Raw genomic sequence first — 25,517 nt, 5'->3', positions numbered from 1 at the left:
AGTGCTAAAGACAGCACAACTTTCCTCTTCTGTTTCTTCTCTTCTTTCTTCCTGACTCTCTTCCCAGGACCACTGTGTCACACTTTTCATAGTGTTATATATCACTCCTATTTAACAGCATTTGACTTTTAAATTTTTCAAATAGAAAGAAGCATATTTGATCATCATTACATGTATGTATCAGAACATTGTTTGCCATTTAAATATGAGAGTAGTGTAGTTCAACCTACACAGAGCTTTGCTTTTATTTTTATTTATTTATTTGAGACAGAGTCTCACTCTGTTGTCCAGGCTGGAGTGCAGTGGCACGATCTCTGCTCACTGCAACCTCTGCCTCCTGGAATCAAGCAAGTCTCCTGCCTCAGCCTCCCAAGTAGCTGGGACTACAGGCATGTGCCATCATGCTTGGCTAATTTTTGTATTTTTAGTAGAGATGGGGTTTCACCATGTTGGCCAGGCTGGTCTCAAACTCCTGCTCAAGTGATCCTCCTGCCTTGACCTTCCAAAGTATTGAGATCACAGGTGTGAACCACCATGCCCAGCCTGCTTTTATTTTTGTTAGTATTTTAGAAAACAAAAATAAAAACTTATCCATTTTGTAGCTGTATGTAACCCAAAAAAAATCATATTCAAAAGAAATGTCCCACCATAGACATCAAGTTGATCAACTCAGGGCACAATTCAGAGGCTCTGATTTCTTCAGGATCACATCAGCAAAACAGTAACCTTTAGTACAAATACACATTCACCTTCAGCCATTCTTGGACAAATGATCAAACATAAACCCTGAGAGAAGGCTGTTGGATGGTGAGGCAGAGAGTTTCATGTAAATGAAACCTATGTATCCATCAGACTTTCTATGTCCTGGTCCTTACATTATTTTGTAGATTTTAACATTTAGCTATATTTAATGAATATATGTTCTGTGATTGTTAGTCACAGAATTTATTACCTTGAGCCAATCATGAAATGCTCATATTCTCTTCCCTTCTATGTTAGATGGAGATAAAAAAAGTCTGCCTCTGATTTTTGTTGTGAGGATGAAAAGAGATGGTATCTGTAAACTCCCAGCTCAATTCCCAGAGAGGGTCAAAGCACAGTAATTGCTGTCCCTTACACCACTCCTATTATTACAAGTCACACCTGGCCACTCAGCAGTGGGCATTTATCTCTTTTGCCTTATTTTGCAGCCAAATTACTTTCTCTGTTTTTTGGAAAAGTGGACTAGGGACAATTTGCATGAGAATCACTTGAAAACTCAGTAAAAGTGCACTTGCTGAACTGGAATTTCTGGGGCTGGGAAGTCTGCCTTTTTAGCAGGAGTCTGTATGTTAATTACATTTTGAAAATAACCAAGATCCACTGAGAAGCCTAGTCCTTGACCAGGTTGTTGAACACTACAGATTACCACAACCATGAAAAAACAACAGGAACTTTTAAATTATGTTATAGGACTTTTGAAAAGCAGCTATCATACAACCATTTTGGAAAGATGAAGTATGATGGAAATGCAAGGATGTGGCACCCAATTCCAGGTCACTAACATTTTCATTACAAAGAACATGGGACTTTGCATCCAGATGGGCAAACTGGGCTTCCTCACCATTCCTTTCAAGAGTTTTCTTGCATTTCTGTTGGAGATACCTCATGGTAGTGCACCTGACTTAGTGCCTCGTGAACAATAGCCACTGTGTCTTACTTCTCATATCCTCTTTGTTGAAAACAGTATCTGGCTACAGAAAGCACTCCATAAATGTGGTTGCTTCATTGTAGAAAAGCCTGAGGCCCAAGGACTCAATGAGGCTAAAGAGGCTCCTGCGCTCCTGCTTCATTACATGATGCAGCTGGCGTCTCTGAAGACCAGTGCTTGAAACAAACAAACAAACAAAAATGTGTATGTGCCAATTAACCACTCTCACAATGGTAAGAGTGCTTGCAAAAGCTGAAGTATTTTTTTTTTTTTTCTTCCGAGATGGAGTCTCTCTCTGTCACCAGGCAGGAATGCAGTGGCGTGATCTCAGCTCACTGCAACCTCTGCCTCCTGGATTCAAGCAATTCTCGTGACTCAGCCTCCAGAATAGCTGGGATTACAGGCTCGAACCACCACACTCAGCTAATTTTTGTATTTTTAGTAGAGGCAGGGTTTCAAAATGTGGGCCAGGATAGTTTCGATCTCCTGACTTCATGATCCGCCCACCTCAGCCTCCCAAAGTGCTGCAATTACAGGCATGAGCCACTCCACCCAGCCACATAGCTGGATTTTAGAATAATGATTACCTCAAGATTTGGTTTTGTGGAAATATATTTCATGGTAAATTAAAAATCATATGCCGTTTCTAAACCCATGTAATGATTGCCTCTTACCATGGCCTTCTGCATTTGAGAAAAAAAGCTGTAAGCTGTCAAGAGATTTCCGGAGCAAAATGAAAAAGCTCACCTTGTTTTCTTTTTTTGTTGTTGTTGTTGTTTGTTTTTTTCTTTTTTGGTTAGGCATTTAAGAATAACCAGCCTGGCTAGCTGCTCCAATAGACGATTGCACTGAATCCTCACTGCCCTAGGAGTAGGTGCTATTATTCCCATTTCACTGATGAAGCTCAGAGAGACTACAGTATTCACCTAGGGGTCACATGTTTCTCTGGCCAGACTAGAATCAAACTTTTTAACTTCCTGAATCGGGGCTTCCCATTGAGTTTGAATTTTGTTTGTTTGTTTGATTGTTTACCCTTTCTTTCTGTTTTTGAGTTTTAAGAGAGAAAATGCCCCTGGCAGTCCCGAAAGAAAACCTTTGATCATCAATTCTTGCTTCAATGAAACATTATCAAGATCATTAACAAGTTTTCTTTTTTCTCTCTCCTGAAAATTAACCTAGCTGCAAATTTGCACTACTCTCCAGAATACCATTTCCTACCCAAAGGAGACCAGTTGGTCTTTTAAGTTTTTATTCACATAGGTATCCCCCTCCAGTGAATTTCTTTTTGCTTCACACCATGAAGTGGGACGGTTAAGTGTGAGTGGGGATACTGCACCCTTACCAGTGATATTGCAGTACACATGCAGAGGTCCCAGTGGCCCGCTGCCGTCCGAGTCAATGTAGAAGAAGCCAGCTGTGTTCCCCTGGTGCCTGTACACCTCACAGGATTGCTCGTAGATGGCTGGAAAAACAAAGGCAGCAGAGAGGAAAGTTTGTTTGGCTCTGCATACCCCTTTGCAGGAATCAGTAACTCCTCCTTAGATTGACTTCATGTGTATTCATTTTTCTTGTTCTATATCCTTGACTTATTCCTCAAGCCTTAACGCACTAGTGCCCTGATCCTGATGTTTGACACTCAGATTTTTCATTCATATCTCTCTCCTGCTCTGTCTCTCCCCCCCCCTTTCTCTTTTGTGACTTCAGTGGCACCATCACAGCTCATGACACATTGCACAGCCTCAAACCCTTAGGCTCAAGTGATCTCCCACCTCAGCCTCTGGAAAAGCTGGGAATACAGTGTGAGCCAGCACCCTGGTTAATTTTTTAATTTTATTTTTTGTAAAGACAGGGTCTTTCTCACTCTGTTGTCCAGGCTGGTCTCAAACTCCCGGCCTCAAGTGCTCCTCCTGCCTCAGTCTCCCAGGCTGCTGGGATTACAGGCGTGATCCACCAGGCCCAGTCTTATTTTCCATGTTTTTTACTTCATTCACTCTTTTAAAATCAGTGCAGAGGTAACGCGTCTCAAAATGTGGCCCCTCACCTCTTACATGACCCTCCAAGTTGCATAGAGATGACCTTTCTCCTTGCTCTCACTGTATACTGAGCTTGGATCTTCCATATACTATTCTGGATGATCCTTGCTTTCACTGTATACTGAGGTTGGATCATCCATATACTAATCTCTTTCAATGAGTTACAGAACCTGTAAGAGTAGTGGTCATGTGATTTGATGTTGTGCCCCAGCATCTAGCAGAATGTGACAATCACAGCAGGGGCTGAGCAAATGTTTGACTCAAGAATTTAAAAAAAAAAAAAAAAAAAAAAGAACTGCTTAAGTACAATGTGGCTTATTACTAACAATGTTAAAAGGGACTGCCTTATTTTTAGGTACCCAGGACTCAGTATAATACATAACATGTAGTAAGTGCACAGTGAAGTTCAGTTTATTTTAACTTAACAAGCATTTACTGAGTTCCTAGTACATGTCAACAGATGTGGTTGCCACCAGAGGTTGAAACCATGGAGGAGGCAATCAATCTCTACCCCAGAAAGCTCACAACTTGGTTGGCAGCCACAAATGTCTGCATGCTCAGATACAGGCAGGTTCAGGTGTCCTGAGATAGGGAGCTTTGACGAATCTGCAGGTTTGGGAAATACACAAATTTTATTAAGCTAACATGAATAAATGTGTTGGGGTACAAAGGAGACATCTGCTGTCTCATACATGAGAATACAGAATGTCTGATGCTTCAGACAAAATGCTGTAGCTCAGAGCAGCAGGAACATCTCCAGTCATGTCACCCTGTGATGCTTTAAACATTTCAGTGGCTCCCAACAGCTTTCAATATATAGTACAAACTCCTCACCTGAGCCAACTCCTGCCCCTTGTGACTAATGCCCCATCCCAGGAAGAGGAAGCTGCAGTTTGTCATGATCAAATGTGAGGGGTGCCTCAAATAATTCATTACCAGGAAAGTTATGAAGCCTGAGAGGGTTTGACTTGTTATAAATTGGAGTGAACTCAAGGTTATCCTTGTCCTCATGGCATCCTCTCTTGCATTCCTGCACACTTTCCGCAGCAGGAGGTATGTGGGAGTGCCACAGCCTGTGTCCCACATTGTGAGCATAATTCATGGATTATTTTTGTTTGCCTGAACCTGATAACGCCCTTGGGTGTTTGTCACAAAGGTGAAAATCAGTTCTTGTCTGTGTTGGCCTCCCAACCATTCCCACCTTCCCAGGATGACAGCCATGTGGAAAGAGCTGCTGTTGTCCCACAAAAGCAAAACACCACCCCTCAGCATGTGAGCGGTTCCATAGTGGTTAAGGACATAAACCTGGGATCAGAATGGCTGGTTTTGCCTGGCGGGGCTACCACTTACTCCCTGTGGAAACGTGGACAAGCTACTCCCCCTGTGTCAGGCAGCCTCTAAGGTGATTCCCGTGATGGACAGATACTTCCTGGGATTCATGTTCTGCTGATAAATTCATGTCCTCCCTCCAAGTAGGCTGGATTACTGGCTTGCTCTATCAGATAGAATATGATAGTGTGGTGGATATCATTTCCAAGATTAGGTTATAAAAAGCAGTGAGATCTGTCTTGGGTACTGTTAGATCACTCACTGTGGTAGGAGCCAACTCCCATGTCACAAGGCAGCCCCTGCAAGAGGCCCACTGGAGTGAGCCTGGAAGTTTCTGCAGCATGCCCTATGAATGAACACCAAAGCAGATCCTCACATCAAGCCTTACAATGAAAGCATCCCTGTGGACATCTTCATTGAGGCTGCATGAGAGATTGAGCCAGAGCCACCCAGCTAAGCTGCTTACAGACCCAGAGAAACTATGAGATATCAATGCCTGTTGTTTCCAGGTGTGTTTTTTTTTTTTTTTTTTTTGAGACAGAGTCTTGCTCTGTCACCAGGCGCCAGGCTGGAGTGCAGTGGTGCAATCTCGGCTCACTGCAACCTCTGCCTCCCAGGTTCAAGCAATTCTCCTGCCTCAGCCTCCTGAGTAGCTAGGACTACAGGCGTGCACCACCATGCCCAGCTAATTTTTGTATTTTTTTAGTAGAGACGGGGTTTCACTATGTTGGCCAGGATGGACTCTATCTCTTGACCTCATGATCCGCCTGCCTTGGCTTCCCAAAGTGCTGGGATTACAGGCCTGAGCCACCGCACCCAGCCCAGGTGCTGTTTTTAAATGATTCATTACAATAGGTAGCTAATCAACTCTCAAAGCATAAATTGTCTTATCAGAGTATAGGAACTCTGAAAAGAGCCTTCCTCATACTGTTCTAGTAGGGATTCAGAGACGTAATCCATATACCCCTCGTAGAAAGTGCATGATTAATGAGCCTTTCTTAGTATTAGTAGTAGTATTTCATGACTTGTTGGCTCTCCTTTTTTTTTTTTTTAATGAGTTTTTGATATAGTTTGGCTGTGTCCCCACTCAAATTTCATCTTGAATTGTAACTCCCACAATTCCCATGTGTTGTGGGAGGAACCTGGTGGGAGGTGATTGAATTATGGGGCTGGGGCTTTCCTGAACTGTTCTCATGATAGTGAATGAGTCTCATGAGATCCGATGGCTTTAAAAAGGGAGAATTCCTCTGCACAAGTTCTCTTTTCCTTGCCTGCTGCCCTCCACTTAAGATGTGACTTGCTCCTCCTTGCTTTCTGCTGTGATTGTGAGACCTCCCAGCCATATAGAACTGTAAGTCCAATTAAACCTCTTGCTTTGGTAAGCTGCCCAGTCTCAGGTGTGTCTCTATTAGCAGCAGGAAACAGGACTGACACACTCTTTGTATACCTGAACTTTGTTTTCGATTCTCATCATAAACCACAAGCCTTGTTATAAAAAAACAGTAGCTCCAACTTCCTATCTGCACAGAAATAACTTTTCATTCTTAGTTCATTTTTTTTTAGTATTGACTAGCATATCTCTAAATAGCATGTCTATACTGTGACTTTTGATTTTTTTTTTTTTACTTTTACAAGTTATCTATTTATTTGCCACTTGGAAATTGGAACTTAGCCCTTTTTATCCTCACCATTCCCCAAATGGAAACAATTTTCCATTCCTTCATCCATCCAGTATAGTAGTATAATAATTTTAGTTAGATTAGTGATTACTGTTTTTGGTGATATGTCATTGTAAATGCTATTCATTGATTAACTACATATAACGTGACCACTTTTTCTTTTCTGAACAAAATTTAGTTTTTCTTGAAATTTAAAATTGTCATATTTTCTAATTTGCCTAGTTTTCTACATATAAATTGCTAATTTAACTACAAGTTCACTAACAACTCTCTAAAATATCTACCAAAATATTCAGTTAATAATTAAGATAAGAGGATAACTGTGGAGAGAGAGGACAAATGTGAGAGAGAACAGACATGAGAGTGTGACACTTTTGAATATCTTATATTTTTAATTTTGAAACCATAAACTATTTTAAATAATTTTTCAAAGTTAAATATAATAGAATGGCAATTCTTAAACATTGAAAGAAAATAAAAACAAATAAATTTAACTAGGAATTCTTCAAAGCTATATTGAAATTTAATATTTTCTTTCTAACTTTGTTATTACAGAAACTTTCAAATACATACAAAGAGCAGAGAGAGTAATAAAATGAACTTGCTAGCATCACAACCAGCTTCAGCAAATCCCAGTATTTTGCTAATCTTCCATCATCTTTATTCTCAGTGCATCATTTCTTTTTCTATTAAAAAAAAAAGAGAAAACACACACAAAACCCCAAATTTGACTTAAAATCATGACTATGCCAGGATTCTTCAGGACAGCCATTTAGTCCAGGATTAGCTGGGCAGTTCATGCACCTGCAGTCAGCTGCTGGGTCAGGCTGGCTGGCTGGTGGTAAGCTGTAGTGCTTTGCTTCAGTTCTCATGGCCTCTCCCACTCTAGGAGGAAATAATACACTGTACAGGCTCCCAGAGCAGCAAGAAACCAAGTACTTTTCAGGCCTCTGCTTGCATGATGTTTTCTGATGCCCCATTTCCCAAAGCAAATCACGGAGCCATCCAAAATTCTCAGAAAAAAAAAAAAAAAAAATCCTGAGAATCTAAATGAAATGAAGCTATAGGATAGACACGGCTTTTATCACTGTTTGACTTCATTGAACAGGTCACACTATACGGGGATGTGAACATAAAATGAATGTTTATTTTGCTAAGTCATTGAGATCTTGGGGTCATTTACCACCTTAGTTAACCTACTGTTCTCGACACTCTCGTTCCTTAAATGCTGGCTCAGTAACTGGGAGATCTCTGAAGGCAAAGCCTGGTAACAGCTTTGCCATTTATGGACACTATAAATGAGTTCATAAAATATAAGTACTTTGCCCAAAGACAAAACAGCTCGTAGGTGGTTAATCTAATGCTATCATCCCTTCCTGATTTCTTAATGGGAATGCTTTACAAAACCGAAACATCCCTCATCAATTATTTGATTTCCCTAAACTACAAGATTATTTCCCTAGTGTACCCCAAAATAACCAATGAAAATATTTTAGTGCTATTTTGAGCTTATTGGTTTCAACATATTTGATATTGAAACAGTAGTTTGATTGGTAGGATGCATCCTACCAAAAAAAGTAAAAGTATGAAAATGCATTTATTAACCTCATTTTAAACAATATTTCTATTATATAATGAAACTATTAAACATAGCAAGAAAAAGCTAGTACTTATCAATAGAAACAATTATTTACCAATATAGATAAAACATAAAATGTAAAAATTATATAAAATTCTGCAATCTATCTCAGAGTTGGTAATGAGTTTAAGCTCATAATTTAATGCTTTTTTAAAAAGTTTAAACCACCAAAAGTGCAAGAATTAACCTAATACACAGATAGTGGTCTCTAATTAAATTTCTCACCTAAAAAGAACGAATATTTTACTGAGTCCATATCCGGACCATGAAAAGTACAGAATGAAATTGGAATGTCTTGTTTTGCCTAAAACCAAGAATTTTGTTAAAGACTGAAATCATCTCAAAATGGTCCAGGAGTTGATTTGATGGGACATTTTGGGCATAAAATAGAATAGTCAGTTTGATTGTTAAATATATACAATTTATTAGTTTCTATCAATCAGTCAATCAATTTATGTGCCCCTCTCTCTCTCTCTCTCTCTCTCTCTCTCTCTCTCTCTCTCTCTCTCTCTCTGTCTATTTATCATGTATCTTGTCTCTCTACTTACATCATTGGTCCCTTCTGAAGGTTAATAGAGAATGAAGTCATGTTCTAAATATTAGAAAGAATAGAGATCGTATCCTGCCTTTCTTGTATAAATGCATTTAAATACAACTTAATGGTCCATACAAAAAAACTTTAGGGAATAAACAAAGCCAGAATCTGCAAAAGAATAATAGAATTTGAAAATCTCCTTTAGTAATGCCTAGTGAGATAAAGGATTAGACGATAATTGTTAAGGGCTGCTAAACCACTAGGTGAAACATTAATGAGATATTTTAGTAGATGGATTCAATTAACAACACCTGAGTTCATGGGTCAATCTTAATGTCACTAAAAGTGGTAATGCGGATGCCTCTAATGTGGCACAATGAGACATACATAGCACCATCTAAAACATATTCCTGCCAAAAACTTGAAGCTGAATGTATTCAAGCCCCAAGATTTTAACATCAGTTTACAGAGAGAGGCCAATATGCCCAGTCATACTATGAGAATGCAATTAGTTGAATTCAGAATGTGAGAATGTTTGACTAAGCTTCTTCAACAAAAATGGCAAAAACGGAGTTGGGTGCAAAAGATACATCAGTCAGTCAAACACAATGCCTAGGTCTTGTTTAAACCCTACTTCAAACACATTAAAGAAAGGAAGCTAAGAAGGCAGGAAGGCAGGAAGGCAGGAAGGCAGGAAGGCAGGAAGGAAGGAAGGGAGGGAGGGAGGGAGGGAGGGAGGGAGGGGGGGAGATGTTTTAAGACAACCACAAAAATTATAGATCAGATTTTATAACATTATACTGAGTATTTTTAATTTTGATTGGTATATAATGGCAATGTGATTATATTTTAAGACAACTCATCCTGTGTTAGAGAGTTGTTCACTGTAAATACTGTACTTGCAATAAGATGATATGTCCACAATTTGTGTTTAAAATGCTCCATCAGCTGTGCATAGTGACTCACACCTGTTATTCCAATATTTTGGGAGGCTAAGGTGGGACAATCACTTGAGGCTGAGAGCTCAAGAGCAGCCTGAGCAACTTAGTTAGATCCCTGTTTCTACAAAAAAAAAAAAAAAAAAAAAAAGTAAAAATTAGCTGGGTGTGGTGGCTTGTGCCCGTAGTCTCAGCTACTCAGGAGGCTGAAGCAGAAGAATTGCTTGAGCCCAAGAGTTTGAGGCTGCAGTGAGCTATGATTATGCCACTGCACTCCTCCTGGGTGACAGAGCAAGATCTTGTCTCAACTTAATCAATCAATCAACAAAATGTTGCGTCAAAAAATGAGGAGGGGATACTAGAAATAAAAATGGGAGAATACTGATAACTGTTTAGCCTGAGTGAGGATACATGTGGGATAATTTGTCATTTTCATACGTTTGAAAATGTCTTTGAAAATAAAAAGTATCTCTGGATTCTTCTGACTTGCTACAATATGGGGAACTGAACTATGCATCCAATTACAGTTGTCTCCCCAAAGGATCTCCTCACTCTCATGCTGGACATCCCTTTTAAAACTGGCCTTTTTCACTAAACATAATTCCCTTGTGATCCATTCAAGCTTTTTGATGTATCAGTTGTCAATTCTAATTTTATTGCTGAGTAGTATTTCATAACATAGACATACTACAGTTTAATGATTACTCCATTGAAGAACATTTGGGTTGTTTCTGTTTTAAGCTATTTCAGTTGTATCATTTTAAAATTCTACAAGGTTTGTTTTTCTTCCTTTAAATATTATTTTTAATAACACATGATGTTTGATTCATTGATGCAATATTTTATTAATGTCTCTGAGAATATTTGTTATATTATAGTGTCTTTGATTCTTCCTTTACTCCATATAGTCTGTTCCCTTAAAGCTGTGCTTGTTTGGTTAGTTGCATTACTTGTGTGTTTTGGTTTTTTCTCTATCTTATATTTCATGTGATACTGCTTTCTAGAATGTCTGTCATACTTGACAGTGGTCCTTGAAATACCATTTGGTATTTCTAAACAAACGTCTGTGGTTTGCCTCCCAAGGACTTTAACATAGGCTTATCTGGCTGAAGAATTTTTGTGAGAAATGCTTGCATTAATGTCTTTTGTCTTTCTCTTGGTCTTGTTAGTGTCTATGATTTAGAGGATCTGTGCTTGGCTGCTGAATATCTGGGAGCTGAAGAGAAGGTCAGGTCTTAGCATTCTCTCTATATCCATGTTTTTATATGGTACCCCAGCTTCAATATGGCACAACCTCCTTCAACAATACATGTTTTCTCACAGTTTTAGGAATTCTATTTTCTCCAAAAAAAAAAACCTTCCAGTCTTCTCTCTCAGCCGTGAAAGAGCAATCACCAAGTGCCCACTGCTGGAAAGAGGAATGATAATCTAGGTACTTCTTACACAGATACAGATTTACTCTTCCTGTATTGTTAATCTCACCTTCACCTTCACTTGCAAAGGTAGCTGATGACTCCTATTTCTGTGCCTTTGGGGGATTTCATAATGTGAATTTGTTTGTTTCTTAGATTTCACTACATCTAATTAAAATTCAGCATTTTAATTTTGTTAATCTGTTACCTGTTACTATTCATCTACTCACTTTCTGGTTTCAACATTTTCTTGCTCTTTTCACCTATTTTTTTGCTTGTCCCCCTGCTCCTCCCCGCTTTTTCTCTCTCTCTGTCTCTCTTTCTCTTCTCTCCTCTCCTCCTCTCTCCCTCTCTCTTTCTCTCTCACTTGCTATATCTCTCCTCCTCTCTCCTTCTTTCTCCTTTCTCTCTCACTTGCTATATCTCTCCTCCTCTCTCCTTCTTTCTCCTTTCTCTCTCACTTGCTATCATCTATCTGTCTATCTATCATCTATCTATCTATCTATCTATCTATCTATCATCTATCTCTCAATGTGTGTGTGTGTGTGTGTGTGTGTGTGTGTGTGTGTGTTGTTGTCATTGTTTTTTGAGGCGGTATTTGTGTGTGTCCCTGTATTTGTCTTCTTTTGTCATGCAATTGTGGTGAATTCATTCAAGTTGTGTCAATTTAAGCCAAACTGGAACTACATTTACCAAAATTCCTTTCCTTGCATAGTTTCTGGTCAGCATGTCCCACAACAGATATTTTACATGAGATGTGGCAGGTGCAAGAGCATAGCACAGGCACTGATTCCACACATGTTAGGTCAGTGATGGGCATGAGGTGCTGCCGTACATCACACACATCACTGCTCATCTTCTGATACATGTTACTAGTGTGTGGAAGCCACAACAGCTGCTACTCCACATGAGCTACTTACTCCTTCAGCTTCCCTAATTTCTAGCCAGGTGAATTTTTAGTCTCCTACGAGTATCCCATCACTGAAGTTGCTGTTTTGGAAATGGTAAAAGGCAAAGTGTTCCTCTGATTAGTCGCTGTCTCACAGAGCCATTAAAAAAATTATTTACTGTTCTACATGAGGAGTGTAAGGGAGCAAAGCTAAACACACATGTGCAATTCCCCAACTGTTTCAGAAGGTACAAACGTACACTTTTGTTTATTAAATTATTTGTCTACACTGCTTGCCTGATGCATTATGGAACAAATACTCCACACACATTTATTGAGAATGCTCTTGTTGTTCACTAACTCACTTTAAGGTTAGCTCTGAGAAAACTACATGAAGAAAAAATACGGTTCTAAATCTCAAGTAATTCAGGGTCTTGGTCTTAAACTTACCAAAATTTACCAAAATCTAGACATAAAATTTAAATTGACCTGTTCCTATGGAAAAAAAAAAAAAAGAAAAAAAGAAAACAAAAAATTTAAGGAGCTTCCCCTACCCATGAGTTTGAGGCTGTAATGAGCCTCATTCTTACCACCGCATTCCAGCCTTGGTCACAGAGTGAGACTCCACCTCCAAAACGTACAAAAATTAAAAAAAAAAATTCCCTCAGACAATACAGTGGAATTAAATCGTTTCTCAAATGAACCTTTTAAAGAACAAATCATCTCACCGGTACTTCTACTGTTCCAAATAACAGAAAAAGAAATATATCTTTATATCTTTCACATTCATTATATAATATAAATGCAAAGCTGACCCTTAACATGACAATCATCATAAAGAAAGAAAAACAAAATAATGGAATCACTCTTGGATGCCAATCACAAAATTTTAAATAGAGTATCAACAAACAGAATCAAACAACATATTTAAAAGTTACATAATGGCCAAGTGAATGTTTAATTTAAAAATTCAAGAGCAGGTTAAATATTTAATAATTTCTTTAAGTATTTAAATAAATAATTCACAACTATAGATAGTTGTTGATAAAGCAACTCAGATCAGTAAGAAAACAGAAAAAGAAAACCCATGTGGTATTGAGATAATATGGAAACTATATGGAAAAAGATGAAATTAAATATTAAATCCACTGCTCATACCACAGACCAGGATCAGATTCTAATTGAATCAGAGATTTAAATATTAAGAAGTAGAATACATACATGTATGAGAGAAAAACAAGACTGAATTTCTATGTAAATTAGAAACAGCAAAAATAGTATTAACAATGATTTAAAATCCAGAAAAAATAGATGAAAATACAGATAGATTTCCTAATATTCAAAATAAATTTTAGAAATGTATAAACATTTTTGAATGGCAAAAGATATAATAAACAAAAAAAGGGCAAATGGATAACAAACTAGAAAAAATCACAATTTACATCACAAAGCACTAACATTTCTAATGTATTTTTACAAGTTAAATATAAAGAAAAAATAGATAACAACATGTGGGGATATATGCTGATGATATGAGTGGATATTCATAGAAAAATAAGTGCAAATAAGTATAAAACACATTAAAGATGTCTGAGCTTACTGATAGAAAAATAAGTGCTAATGAAAATGAGAATATTAGTTATATTATAGGGGAAAGGCCTTTACCCTATCAGGCTTAGCAATATTTTGGATCATTACTAATTTGATATACATCAATTAAAAAAATTTCATCTCAATGTCATTTTCATTAGCATTTATTTTTTATGAGCAAGGTTGGATATCTTTGTATGTGTTTTAGATTTATTTGCATTTATTTTTATTTTTATTATTATTTTTTTCTTGAGATGGAGTTTTGCCCTTCTTGCCCAGGCTGAAGTGCAATGGTGCAATCTTGGCTCACTGCAACCTCTGTCTCCCAATTCAAGCAATTCTCCTGCCTCAGCCCCATGAGTAGCTGGGATTACAGCCATCCACCACCACAGCCAGCTAATTTTTGTATCTTTAGTGGAGATAGGGTTTCACCATGTTGATCAGGATGGTCTCGAGCTCCTGATTTCATGATCCACCTGCCTCAGCCTCCCAGAGTGCTGGGATTACAGGCATGAGCCACCGTGCCTAGCCACATTTATTGTTCTGTGAGTATACTATTTGCTCACACAGTATAGTTCAGTTTTCAAAAGGAATAAGCATCCCCACATGTAATACTACAAGCTGAGCTTCAAAATATATGGTTGTGAGAGAAAAGCAAAGTAGAGACAAAGTATGTAGAATATGCTAATGCTTATCTAATAAATAGGGTATGAACTTATTCACACTGGCTAATTTTTTTAAAGAAAACAGCATTTTTATAAAGGTTATGTACAGAGAATGGAAAGGAAGAGGAAGAAGGAATAAGAGTAAAAGCAAGACTTAGTGAAAGAAGCTTTATTTTGTAGGTTTTAGTTTAGAACTATGTAAAACCAACATAAACAAGAATTTTTTGGAACTTGCAGTGGTCGCGGATCCAAGATGTCCAAATAGGAACAGCTCTGGAGTGCAGTTCCAAACAAGAACAATGCAGAGGCTGCTGCAGGTGATCCCCGGGCAAGAAGGCCCTGGAGTGGACTCCAGCAGTCCTACAGTAGAGGGGCCTAACTGTTAGAAGGAAAACTAAAGAGCAGAAAGAAATAACTTCATCACCAACAAAAAGGACGTCCATTCAGAGACCCCATCGGAAAGTCACTAACTACAAAGACCACAGGTACAAAGATGGAAAGAAACCAGCAGAAAAAGGGTGAAAACACCCAGAACCAGAATGCCTCTCCTCTTCCAAAGGATCACAACTGCTCACCAGCAAGAAAACAAAGCTGGATGGAGAATGTATCTGAACTCACAGAAACGGTCTTCAGAAAATGGGTAATAACAAACTTCTCTGAGCTAAAATAACATGTTCTAATTCAATGCAAAGAAACTAAGAACCTTGAAAAAAGATTTGACAAAATGCTAACAAGAACAAAGGGCTCAGAGAAGAATATAAATGACTTGATGGAGCTGAAAAACACAACATGAGAATTGTGTGAAGCATACACAAGTTTCAGTAGCCATATCAACCAAGCAGAAGAAAGGATACCAGAGATTGAAGATCAGCTCAATAAAATAAAATGAGAAGGCAAGATAGGAGAAAACAGAGTGAAAAGAAATGAACAAAGCCTCCAAGAAATATGGGATTATATGAAAAGACTTAATCTATGTTTAATAGGTTTATCTGAATGTGACAGAGAGAATGAATCCAAGCTGGAAACACTCTTCAGGGTATTTTCCAGGAGAACCACCCCAACCTAGCAAGGCAGGCCAACATTCAAGTCCAGGAAACACAGAGAAAACCACAAAGATATTTCTCAAGAAGATCAACCCCAAGGCATATAATCTTCAGATTCACCAGGGTTGAAATGAAGAAAAAAATGCTAAGGTCAATCAGAGAGAAATGCTGGGTTACCCACAAGGGGAAGCCCATCAGACATAGTGGATCTCTGGGCAGAAACCCTACAAGCCGGAAGAAAGTGGGGGCCAATATTCGACATCCTTAAAGAAAAGAACTTTCAACCTAGAATTTCGTATCCAGCCAAACTAAGTTTCATAAGTGAAAGAGAAATAAAATCCTTCATGAAAAAGCAATTGCTGAGAGATTTCATCACCACCAGGCCTGCCTTACAAGAGCTCCTGAAAGAAGTGCCAAACACAGAAAGGAACAACTAGTACCAGCCACTCCAAAAACATACCAAATGGTAAAAAGCATCGAAACAATGAAGAAACTGTGTCAACTAATGAGCAAAACAGCCAGTTATCATCAAAATGGCAGGATCAAATTCACACATAACAATATTAACCTTAAATGTAAATGGGCTAAATGCCCCAATCAAAAGACACAAACTGGGAAATTGGATAAGTCAAAACCCATCGGTGTGCTGTATCCAGGAAGCCCATCTCACATGCAAGGATACACATAGGCTCAAAATAAAGGGATGGAGGAAGATTTACTAAGCAAATGGAGAGCAAAAAAGAAAAGCAGGAATTGCAATTCTAGTCTCTGATAAAATAGACTTTAAGCCAATAAAGATCAAAAGAGTCAAAGAAGGGCATTACATAATGGTAAAAGGATCAATGCAACAAGAAGAGTTAACGATCCTAAATATATTCGCACCCAGTACAGGAGCACCAAGATACATAAAGCAAGTTCTTAATGACCTATAAAGAGACTTAGACTCCGACACAATAATAGTGGGAGACTTTAACACTCCACTGTCAATATTAGGGAGATCAGTGAGACAGAAAATTGACAAGGATATCCAGGATTTGAACTCAGATCTGGACCACACAAACCTAATAGATGTATGAAGAGCTCTCTAACCAAAATCCACAGAATATACATTCTTCTCAGCACCACATCACACCTATTCTATAATTGACCACATAATCGGAAGTAAACCACTCCTCAGCAAATGCAAAAGAGTGGAAATCATAGCAAACAGTCTCTCAGACCACAGTGCTATCAAATTAGAACTTGGGATTAAGAAATTAACTCAGAACCACACAACTTTATGGAAACTGAACAACTGACTCTTGAATGTTGACTAGACAAAAAATGAAATGAAGGCAGAAATAAAGATGTTCTTTAAAACCAAATTGAATGAAGACACAACATAGCAGAATCTCTGGGACACATTTAAAGCAGTGTGGAGGAAAATTTATAGCAATAAATGCCCACATGAGAAGCAAGGGAAGACCTAAAATCAACACCCTATATCAAAATGGAAAGAGCTAGAGAAGCAAGATAAAAAAAATCTCAAAAGCTAGCAGAAAAGAAACAACTAAGTCAGAGCAGACTGGAGGAGATAGAAACACAACAAAAAACTCTTCAAAAAATCAATAAATCCAGGAGCTGTTTTATTGAAAAGACAAACAAAATAAACAGACCACTAGCCAGATTAATAAAAAAGAGAAGAGAGAAGAATCAAATAGATGCAATAAAAAATGATAAAGGGAATATCACCACCAATGCCACGGAATTACAAACTACCATCAGACATTACTACAAACAACTCTATGCACATAAACCAGTAAACCTGGAAGAAATGGATAAATTCCTGAACACTTGCATCCTCCCAAGGCTAAACCAGGAAGAAGTCAAAACCCTGAATAGACCAATAACAAGGGCTGAAGTTGAGGCAGCAATTAATAGCCTACCAACCAAAGAAAGCCCAGGTCCAGATGGATTCACACCTGAATTCTACCAGACGTTGGCTGGTATCACACCTTCTGAAACTATCTCAAACAATCCAAAAAGAAGGAATCATTCCCAAGTCATTTTATGAGACCAACATCATTCTGATACTAAAACCCAGCAGAGACTCAACCAAAAAGAAAACTTCAGGCCAATATCCATGATAAATATAGATGCAAAAATCTTCAATAAAATAGTGGCAAACTGATTACAACAGCATATCAAAAAGCTTATCCATCACGATTAAGTGGGCTTCATCCAGGGGATGCAAGGCTGGTTCAATGTATGCAAGTCTATAACTGTAAACCACCACATAAATACAACCAAAGATGAAAACCACAGGATTATCTCAATAGTTGCAGAGAAAGCCTTTGACAAAATTCAACAGCCCTTTATGCTAAAAATTCTCAATAAACTAGGTATCGATGGAACATATCTCAAAATAATAATAGCTATTTCTGACAAACCCATAGCCAATATCATACTAGATGGGCAAAAACTGGAAACATTCCCTTTGAAATCTGGCACAGACAAGGATGCCCTCCTTCACCACTTCTGTTCAATATAGTATTAGAAGTTCTAGCCAGAGCAATCAGGCAAGAAAAAGAAATAAAGAGTATTCAATTAGGAAAAGTGGAAGTAAAATTGTCTCTATTTGCAGATGACATGATTGTATATTTAGAAGACCCCACTGTCTCAGCCCAAAATCTTCTTAAACTGATGAGCCACTTCAGTGAAGTCTCCAGATACAAAATCAATGTGCAGAAATCACAAGCATTTCTATACACCAATAACAAATTTAAACAGAGCTAAATCAAGAACCAACTACATTCACAATTGCTACAAAGGGAATAAAATACCTAGGAATACAACTAACAAAGAATGTGAAGGACTTCTTCAAGGAGAACTACAAACCACTGCTCAAGAAAATAAGAGAAGAAACAAACAGATGGAAAAACATTCCATGCTCATGGTTAGGAAGAACCAATATTGTGAAAATGGCCATACTGCCCAAAGCAATTTATAGATTCAAGGCTATCCCCATCAAGCTACCTATGACCCTCTTCACAGAACTGGAAGAAAACACTTCAGACTTAATGGAACCAAAAGACAGCCTGCATAGCCAAGACAATCCTAAGCAAAAATAACAAAACTGAAGGCATCATGCTACCTGACTTCAAACTATACTACAAAACTACAGTAATCAAAACAGCATGGTATTGGTATCAAAATAGAGATATAGACCAGTGGAACAGAACAGTGGCCTCGGAGGCAAGTCCACATATCTACAACCATCTGCTCTTTGACAAACTTGACAAAAGCAAGCAATGGGGAAAGAATTCCCTGTTTAATAAATGATGTTGGGAAAACTGGCTTGCCATGTGCAGAATGGAGAAACTGGACCCCTTCCTGACACCTTAGACTAAAATCAACTCCAGATAGATTAAAGACTTAAACATAAGATCTAACACCATAAAAACCCTAGAAGAAAACCTAGATAAAACCATTCAGGACATAGGCATAGGCAAGGATTTCATGACTAAGACCCCAAAACTATTGGCTACAAAAGACAAAATTGGCAAATGGGATCTAATTAAACTCCAGAGCTTCTGTACAGCAAAAGAAACAATCATTAGAGTGAACTGACAACCAACAGAAATGGAAAAAAAATTTTGCAATCTACCCATCTGACAAAGGACTAATACCCAGAATCTACAAAGAACTAAAACAGATTTACAAGAAACAAACCCATTCAAAAGTGGGCAAAGGACATGAACAGACACTTTTCAAAAGAAGACATGTATGATGCCAACAAACATGAAAAAATGCTCATCATCACTGGTTCTTAGAGAAATACACCTCAAAACCACATTGAGACACCATCTCATGCCAGTTAGAATGGCAATCATTAAAAAATCTGAAGACAATAGATGCTGGAGAGGATGTGGAGAAATAGGAACACTTCTACACTGTTAGTGGGAGTGAAAATTAGTACAACCATTGTGGAAGACAGGTGGCGATTCCTCAAGAACCTAGAAATAGAAATTCCACTTGACCCAGCAATCCCATTACTGGGTATATATCCAAAGGATTATAAATTGTTCTATTATAAAGACACATGCACACGTATGTTCATTGCGGCACTGTTTATAATAGTAAAGACCTGGAACCAACCCAAATGCTCATAGATGATAGACTGAACAAGAAAAATATGGTACATATACACCATGGAATGCTATACAGCCATAAAAAATGATGAGTTTGTGTCCTTTGTAGGGACATGGATGAATCTGAAAACCATAATTCTCAGCAAACTGACACAAGAACAGAATATGAAACACTGTATGTTCTCACTGATAGGCAGGTGTTGAACAATGAGAACACATGGATACATGGAGGGGAGCATCACACACTGGGGTCTATTTGGGGGAACTAGGGGAGAGGCAGCTGGGGGTAGGGAGTTGGGGAGGGATAACATGGGGAGAAATGCCAGATAGAGATGATGGGGGATGGAGGCAGCAAACCACATTGCCATGTATGTACCTATGCAACAATCCTACATGTTCTGCACATGTACCCCTGAACCTAAAGTGCAATTATATATATATATTATATATATATATACGTATATATATATATATATGTGTGTGTATATATATATAAATTTTTAAAAAAGAAAATAGAGAATTAAAAAAAATCAACTTAACAAAGGTAGATTAATTGAAGAAAAGGCTTACACATTTATTTAACGTGCATACACAGGAGCCTTCAGAATAGAGAACCAAAGATACAGAAGATATTGTTCATTTTTTGCTTAGATTAAACAAACTATGGATGATTGTGTAGAAATATGATTGGACAAGAAGGGTATGATCTAATGCTAATAGACTGAGTGAGGAATCCCAGCAAAGCCTGTCTGTCTGGATTTTTCTTGGCCCCTCTGCACGTATGTGTAGGCCTATATTCTGGGTGTGAGGCAGGATCCTCTCTGGAATAGAGATCTTATGACCTACAATCAAACATAGTATATCAGATAATTTATGGCCAGTTTTTACATAGAAAGATGCAGGGAGAAAGTTAAAGTAATGTTTTTAGATTTTTTGGCTGGCTTTGGGGAAAAGGGGTTCTGGCTTCTGTGACCTGCCTTGTAGAAAAGAAATTCTAGTTTTTATGATAGTCCTCCAGGGAGAATGGGACTATGAAACAGGAGGGCAGGGAAAGGCCAGAGAAAAACTTTTCCTTCTAAGGCCTCATTTGGGGGTACTGTTTTCTGAGGTCCCAACACCCTTCAATCCATTGGTAGAACAGAGTTTCCATTTACTTCTGCAGTTTACAGTAAGCAGTTATGAGGCTAGCGGGCAGATGAGGGTGAAGTATTGTATATGGGAGTGAAAAGGGAATATACATCACCCAGTCACTTATCACAACCTGCTGGACCTGCAGATGACCAGTTTAGTCACCTGTGTACAATCAGTGATAAATGTGACAAAAATATTTGTGACTCCAAAACACGCGGGAAAATAAAGAGAAAAATAAATAGTATAAAACAATAAAAAACAAGCATTTTTTGAATGGCTTGTAATTACAAAGTTATCATCTTTTCTGCAGAGGTAGAGAAGACACCATAAATGTTCCTCCCATTAAGGTAAACTTTAAAATATGAGTAGGTGTTCACTATACGACTGTAGGATGGCTGCTTCTCAGCATAGATCAGCAACAGTGGAACAAAGGTACAACATGCTGACATATGTGTAATTTGTATGTTTCTCAACACTAAGTGCCAGGCTTCCTTCCTCCAGAAAGCCTTTCCATATCATCAGTCTGAGTTAGGTAGCCTTCCTCTCTCTTTCCACATTGCTATGTATGGAAATCCTTGGATTGACATTTTGATCTCTCTTGTTAGACCATATATTTCCAGACTGCAGAGAATTTTTTGTAAATCTAAAAGACATACACTTAATTAATATTAGTTGAACGTTCCCATTGTTGGTAAAGGTTGAATTGAGCTAAACTTAAAGATTCCATGGCAATATCCTTATTCTTTGCAATGCCAGCAGAGCTCAAGACAAAGAGATTACCAACCACTGTATATGAAATGCTTGCTATGTCTCACACAAGTTCCAAGTTAGCATTGAAGGTCATCTTTGGAGAAATCATCACATTTTCTGTTGCAAACAAGATGGGAGTGTGAAGGAAAAGCAAAATAAACATTATCAGTAACATGATTTGTCTCCATTAGAAAAAAAAAGTAACTGGTAAACCTATTGTTGCATTTGAAGGTCTAATATTAAGGGTACGCACAAAGATATGTGCTCTTCAATGAAAAGGACAATGATAGACATATTAAGCCTCTTCAGAATAGATTTTTATATTAATGTGAACAGAAGTATAATGTAGCTGGACAGAGCAGATGGATCAGTGTTTTCATTTTTGAGGAAAATAGTCTGAACATAGTTCTGGCAGCTAATTTATTGCCTAAGGTACAATTTGAAATGTCCTTGTGATGCCCACTCTCATTAAAGATAATGATAGTATTCAGCTAGCAAAATAGTTTTATTTAGACCTCACCTTTTCAAGTACCAAGGTCAGAGCTGTAGTGTTTCTGCACCACCATTTACATTCCTATTGTAAAACTACAGAAATAGACAAGAAACTTAGTATATATTTTTAAGGTTTTAAAAATGTATCAGTCCTCTTTCTTCCTTTGCTACATATTATGTCCCCAGCAATACAGTACTTACCACATGACTGCATATTTAGTTACAGATCTCCTTGCACAGCCTACAGACATCAGTAGGATCAAATTAATTCCAGTAATTAAGTAAATGCTTGTGAAGCATTTTGCATTTAGCAGCCATTTATTTAATTAAATTTATCAAACCCCTTGTGCAGTAGGTTTGTGGGACTTCGCCTTGGCCTTATTTCAGTGAAGAAAAGAAAAATAAATATGTTAAAACTAATGGGAGCACTGAAATTAGTTCAAACAATATGTCAGGGGATTAAATTAGAAAATAGATCTTTTGATGTTTCACTCTGCACGTAGCTGGTACAGGCTGAAAATAGACATAGGTGCTGTAATGTTTCATTACCTAAAAGGAGGTTAGTAAAGATGAAACTAGATGAGTGTTTGCTATGGGTTAGGAATGTAGATGAGAGACGGTGGGTGTGGCTATGACAGGATTGTGTTAGTTTGCTGTCTGCTATAATAGGGTACGCGAGACCTAGTAATTTATAAAAAACAGAGATTTATTTTTTATGGTTTTAGAGGCTTGCAAGTGCATGGTCCAGGGGACTGCATCTAAAGAGGACCTTCTTACTGTATCATCCCATGGCAGAAGGTGGAATGGCAGAGAGAGAGAGGAATGCAGGGAGGGAGGGGGAGAGAGAGAGAGAGGAGGGGGGAAAACTCATCTTTTGATCAGGAACCCATTCCCATAATAACAGCATCAACCCATTCATGAAGTCAGAGCACTCATGGCCTAATCACCTCTTAAAAGTTCCACCTCCCAACACGGTTGCATTAGGAATTAAGTTTTCAACATGTGAAATTTGGGGGACACATTCAAACCACAGCAGGGATAGCAAGAGGAATTCTTGTGATAAAACTATTCTGCATCTTGATTATGATGGTGATTACATAAATCTACATGTGGTAAAATTACATAGATCTAAACACATGCACAACAGAGTGCATGTAACAATGGTACAATCTGAGTAAGCTCCACATATTGTACCAACGTCAATTTCCTTTTAAGTATTGTACCATAGATATGTAAGATATTAGCATAGGGGAAACTGGGGTACATAGGACCTCACAGAGATTTTCTGTTCAAAGTTTACTGTAAATTTTGTCAAAGTACAAAGTTGAGAAAGGAGGAAGGGGTATAACTCAGCAATCTCACTTGCAGGTCTATGTTTAAAAGAAATGAAAACATGTGCCCAAATAAAAATTTACATATGAATGTCTATTATTCATGATAGTCCAAAAGTGGAAACAACCCAAAAGTCCACCAACCAACGAATGAACGAATAAATGTGGTGTTTTTATGCCATGAAATATAATCAGGCATTGAAAAGGAATGAGGCGTGCTAAAACACAGGTAAATCGTGAAAACATGCTAATTAAAAGAAGTCAGTCTTAGAAGAGAATATATTATATGATTCCATTTATGTTAAATGTTCAAATTAGGCAAGAAAGCACATTAGTGACTGCAGGGGCCAGGGGTAGGGGAGGGGGATGAGGAATGAATTACTGTTTATGGGATTACTTTTTGGGCATCAAAATGCTCTACAATTAAGATAGTGGATGGCCGGGCGCGGTGGCTCACACCTGTAATCCCAGCACTTTGGAAGGTCGAGGGGGTGGATCACGAAGTCGAGATATCGAGACCATCCTGGTCAATATGGTAGAACCCCGTCTCTACTAAAAATACAAAAAAATTAGCCGGGCACAGTGGCGCGTGCCTGTAGTTCCAGCTACTCAGGAAGCTGAGATAGGAGAATTGCCTGGACCCAGGAGGTGGAGGTTGAGGTGAGCCTCAAAAAAAAAAAAAAAGATAGTGGAGATGACTAGCACAGCCACATGAGTATGCTAAAAAACCACTGACCTGTATACTTTAAATAGGTGAAATGTATGGCCCATAAAACATGCCTCAGTAACCTGTAAAAAAAGTTAAAGAATGGGATGTTAGGTTTTAGGGCAGGTCCCAGAAGATGGTTCAGGGTCCAGGACACACTGTACCAGAGCCTGGTGTCTGCTTGATTTGGCCTGTGGTGTCTGATTAGGGAACACACCAGCCGGATGACCTCTGGCTCTGGGAGAAAGACAAAGAAAGCGCTGTGCCTGCCTCCAGGTTCACCACCACCCAAGCCTGCCTCTGTACTTCATTTTCTTCTTAAAATCCACCACACATTTCATTAGAGATAAAATGTAGCAACAGTTGCTAAACATAAGTAGAGAACATTGTTGTGATAATATTCCTGTTACATTGACATCATCTTGACCCTCCATGATCTGATACGTTAATCTATAAGATTTACAGTAATTATCCTTGATAAGGTATCTATTTAAAGTATAAAGCACATAGGCAAGCTCCATACAAACTTTCCCAATAATTCACAGCTGAATTGAATCTAACACATTGGCATCACTCTGAACTTTCGAGATAAGCATGCAAATTCTTGGCCCTTGTCCTGACCTACTAAATCAGAATCTCTAGGGGATAGGGCTCTGGAAACTGTTTTATAATATTGTCAGGTCATTCTTTTGCAAGTTAAAATTTCATAAGCATTAAAGAAAGAAAAGGAAAGAAAGAGAAAGAAAGAAGAAAGGAAGAAAGAAGGAAGAAAGAAAGAAAGAAAAGAAAGAAAAAGAAAGATGGAAGGAAGGAAGGAAAGAAAGAGAGAAAGAAAGAAGAAAGAGGGAAATACAAAAGGAAATAAATAGAAAGAGAAAGGAAAGAATGGAAAGGAAAGGAAAGGAAAGGAAAAGAAAGAAAAAACTTTACAAATTAACCCTTATTAAATGGTGACAGGTCTGAGATTTTTGCAATTTTAAACCAGTTGTTGAAAACTCAAGTTTCCAATATGTTTCTACCTACCCCTAGTCAAAATAATGTTCACCTTCTCCCAGAACCCTATGTTTCTAGATATTTCTTCTCCCCTCTTTTGTTTCCTAGTAATCTAATTTTTAAGGGGGAATAGTCATCATGTAACTATGTAAGTTAATGTTTCCCAACTCATTTCTTTAGTAAGTCTAATCTGGCTAATGATGTCGTCATCTCATCACCTGATGTCTTTCTCAGAATTATCTTTGGAGGCTGATAGCTCTGAGTTCAAGCATTACTGATGATTTATAAAGATGCGGCCTTCTAAGAGATCTTTCTGGAAGCCAGAGTGGAACTAGTTATACAGAGGCCCAGAAGATAAAGACACTATTGAAATAATCCCCTTGAGGAAGAATAAAGATCTGAGCCAGAGAGATGCAATAAGAGATCTTTTAAAACAGAGACATAGTTTGGCACAGGGACATATTTATGCACACCAGAATTTGAAGACAACTGTTCTATACCTTATCTAGAACTCCACATACCTGTGTATAACATATGGAAAC

The 25,517-nt window shown here is 38.1% G+C and overlaps 1 protein-coding gene across 1 annotated transcript in view; it reads right to left on the bottom strand.

Moving 5' to 3' along the window:
• The window catches only part of CNTNAP5 (contactin associated protein family member 5), an 875,887-nt gene that overhangs the window by 300,063 nt on the left and 550,307 nt on the right, over positions 1-25,517 (bottom strand). Inside the window, exon 12 of the mRNA XM_008999044.5 lies at positions 3,033-3,152. Within this exon, the coding sequence (XP_008997292.1) occupies positions 3,033-3,152 (120 nt within the window). The remainder of the gene's footprint in view (positions 1-3,032; positions 3,153-25,517) is intronic.

Source organism: Callithrix jacchus, chromosome 6 (genome assembly GCF_049354715.1).
Source record: "Callithrix jacchus isolate 240 chromosome 6, calJac240_pri, whole genome shotgun sequence".
NCBI lineage: Eukaryota > Metazoa > Chordata > Mammalia > Primates > Cebidae > Callithrix > Callithrix jacchus.
Note: the sequence above shows the minus strand (reverse complement) of the source record. Positions and strands in the feature narration are given on the sequence as shown.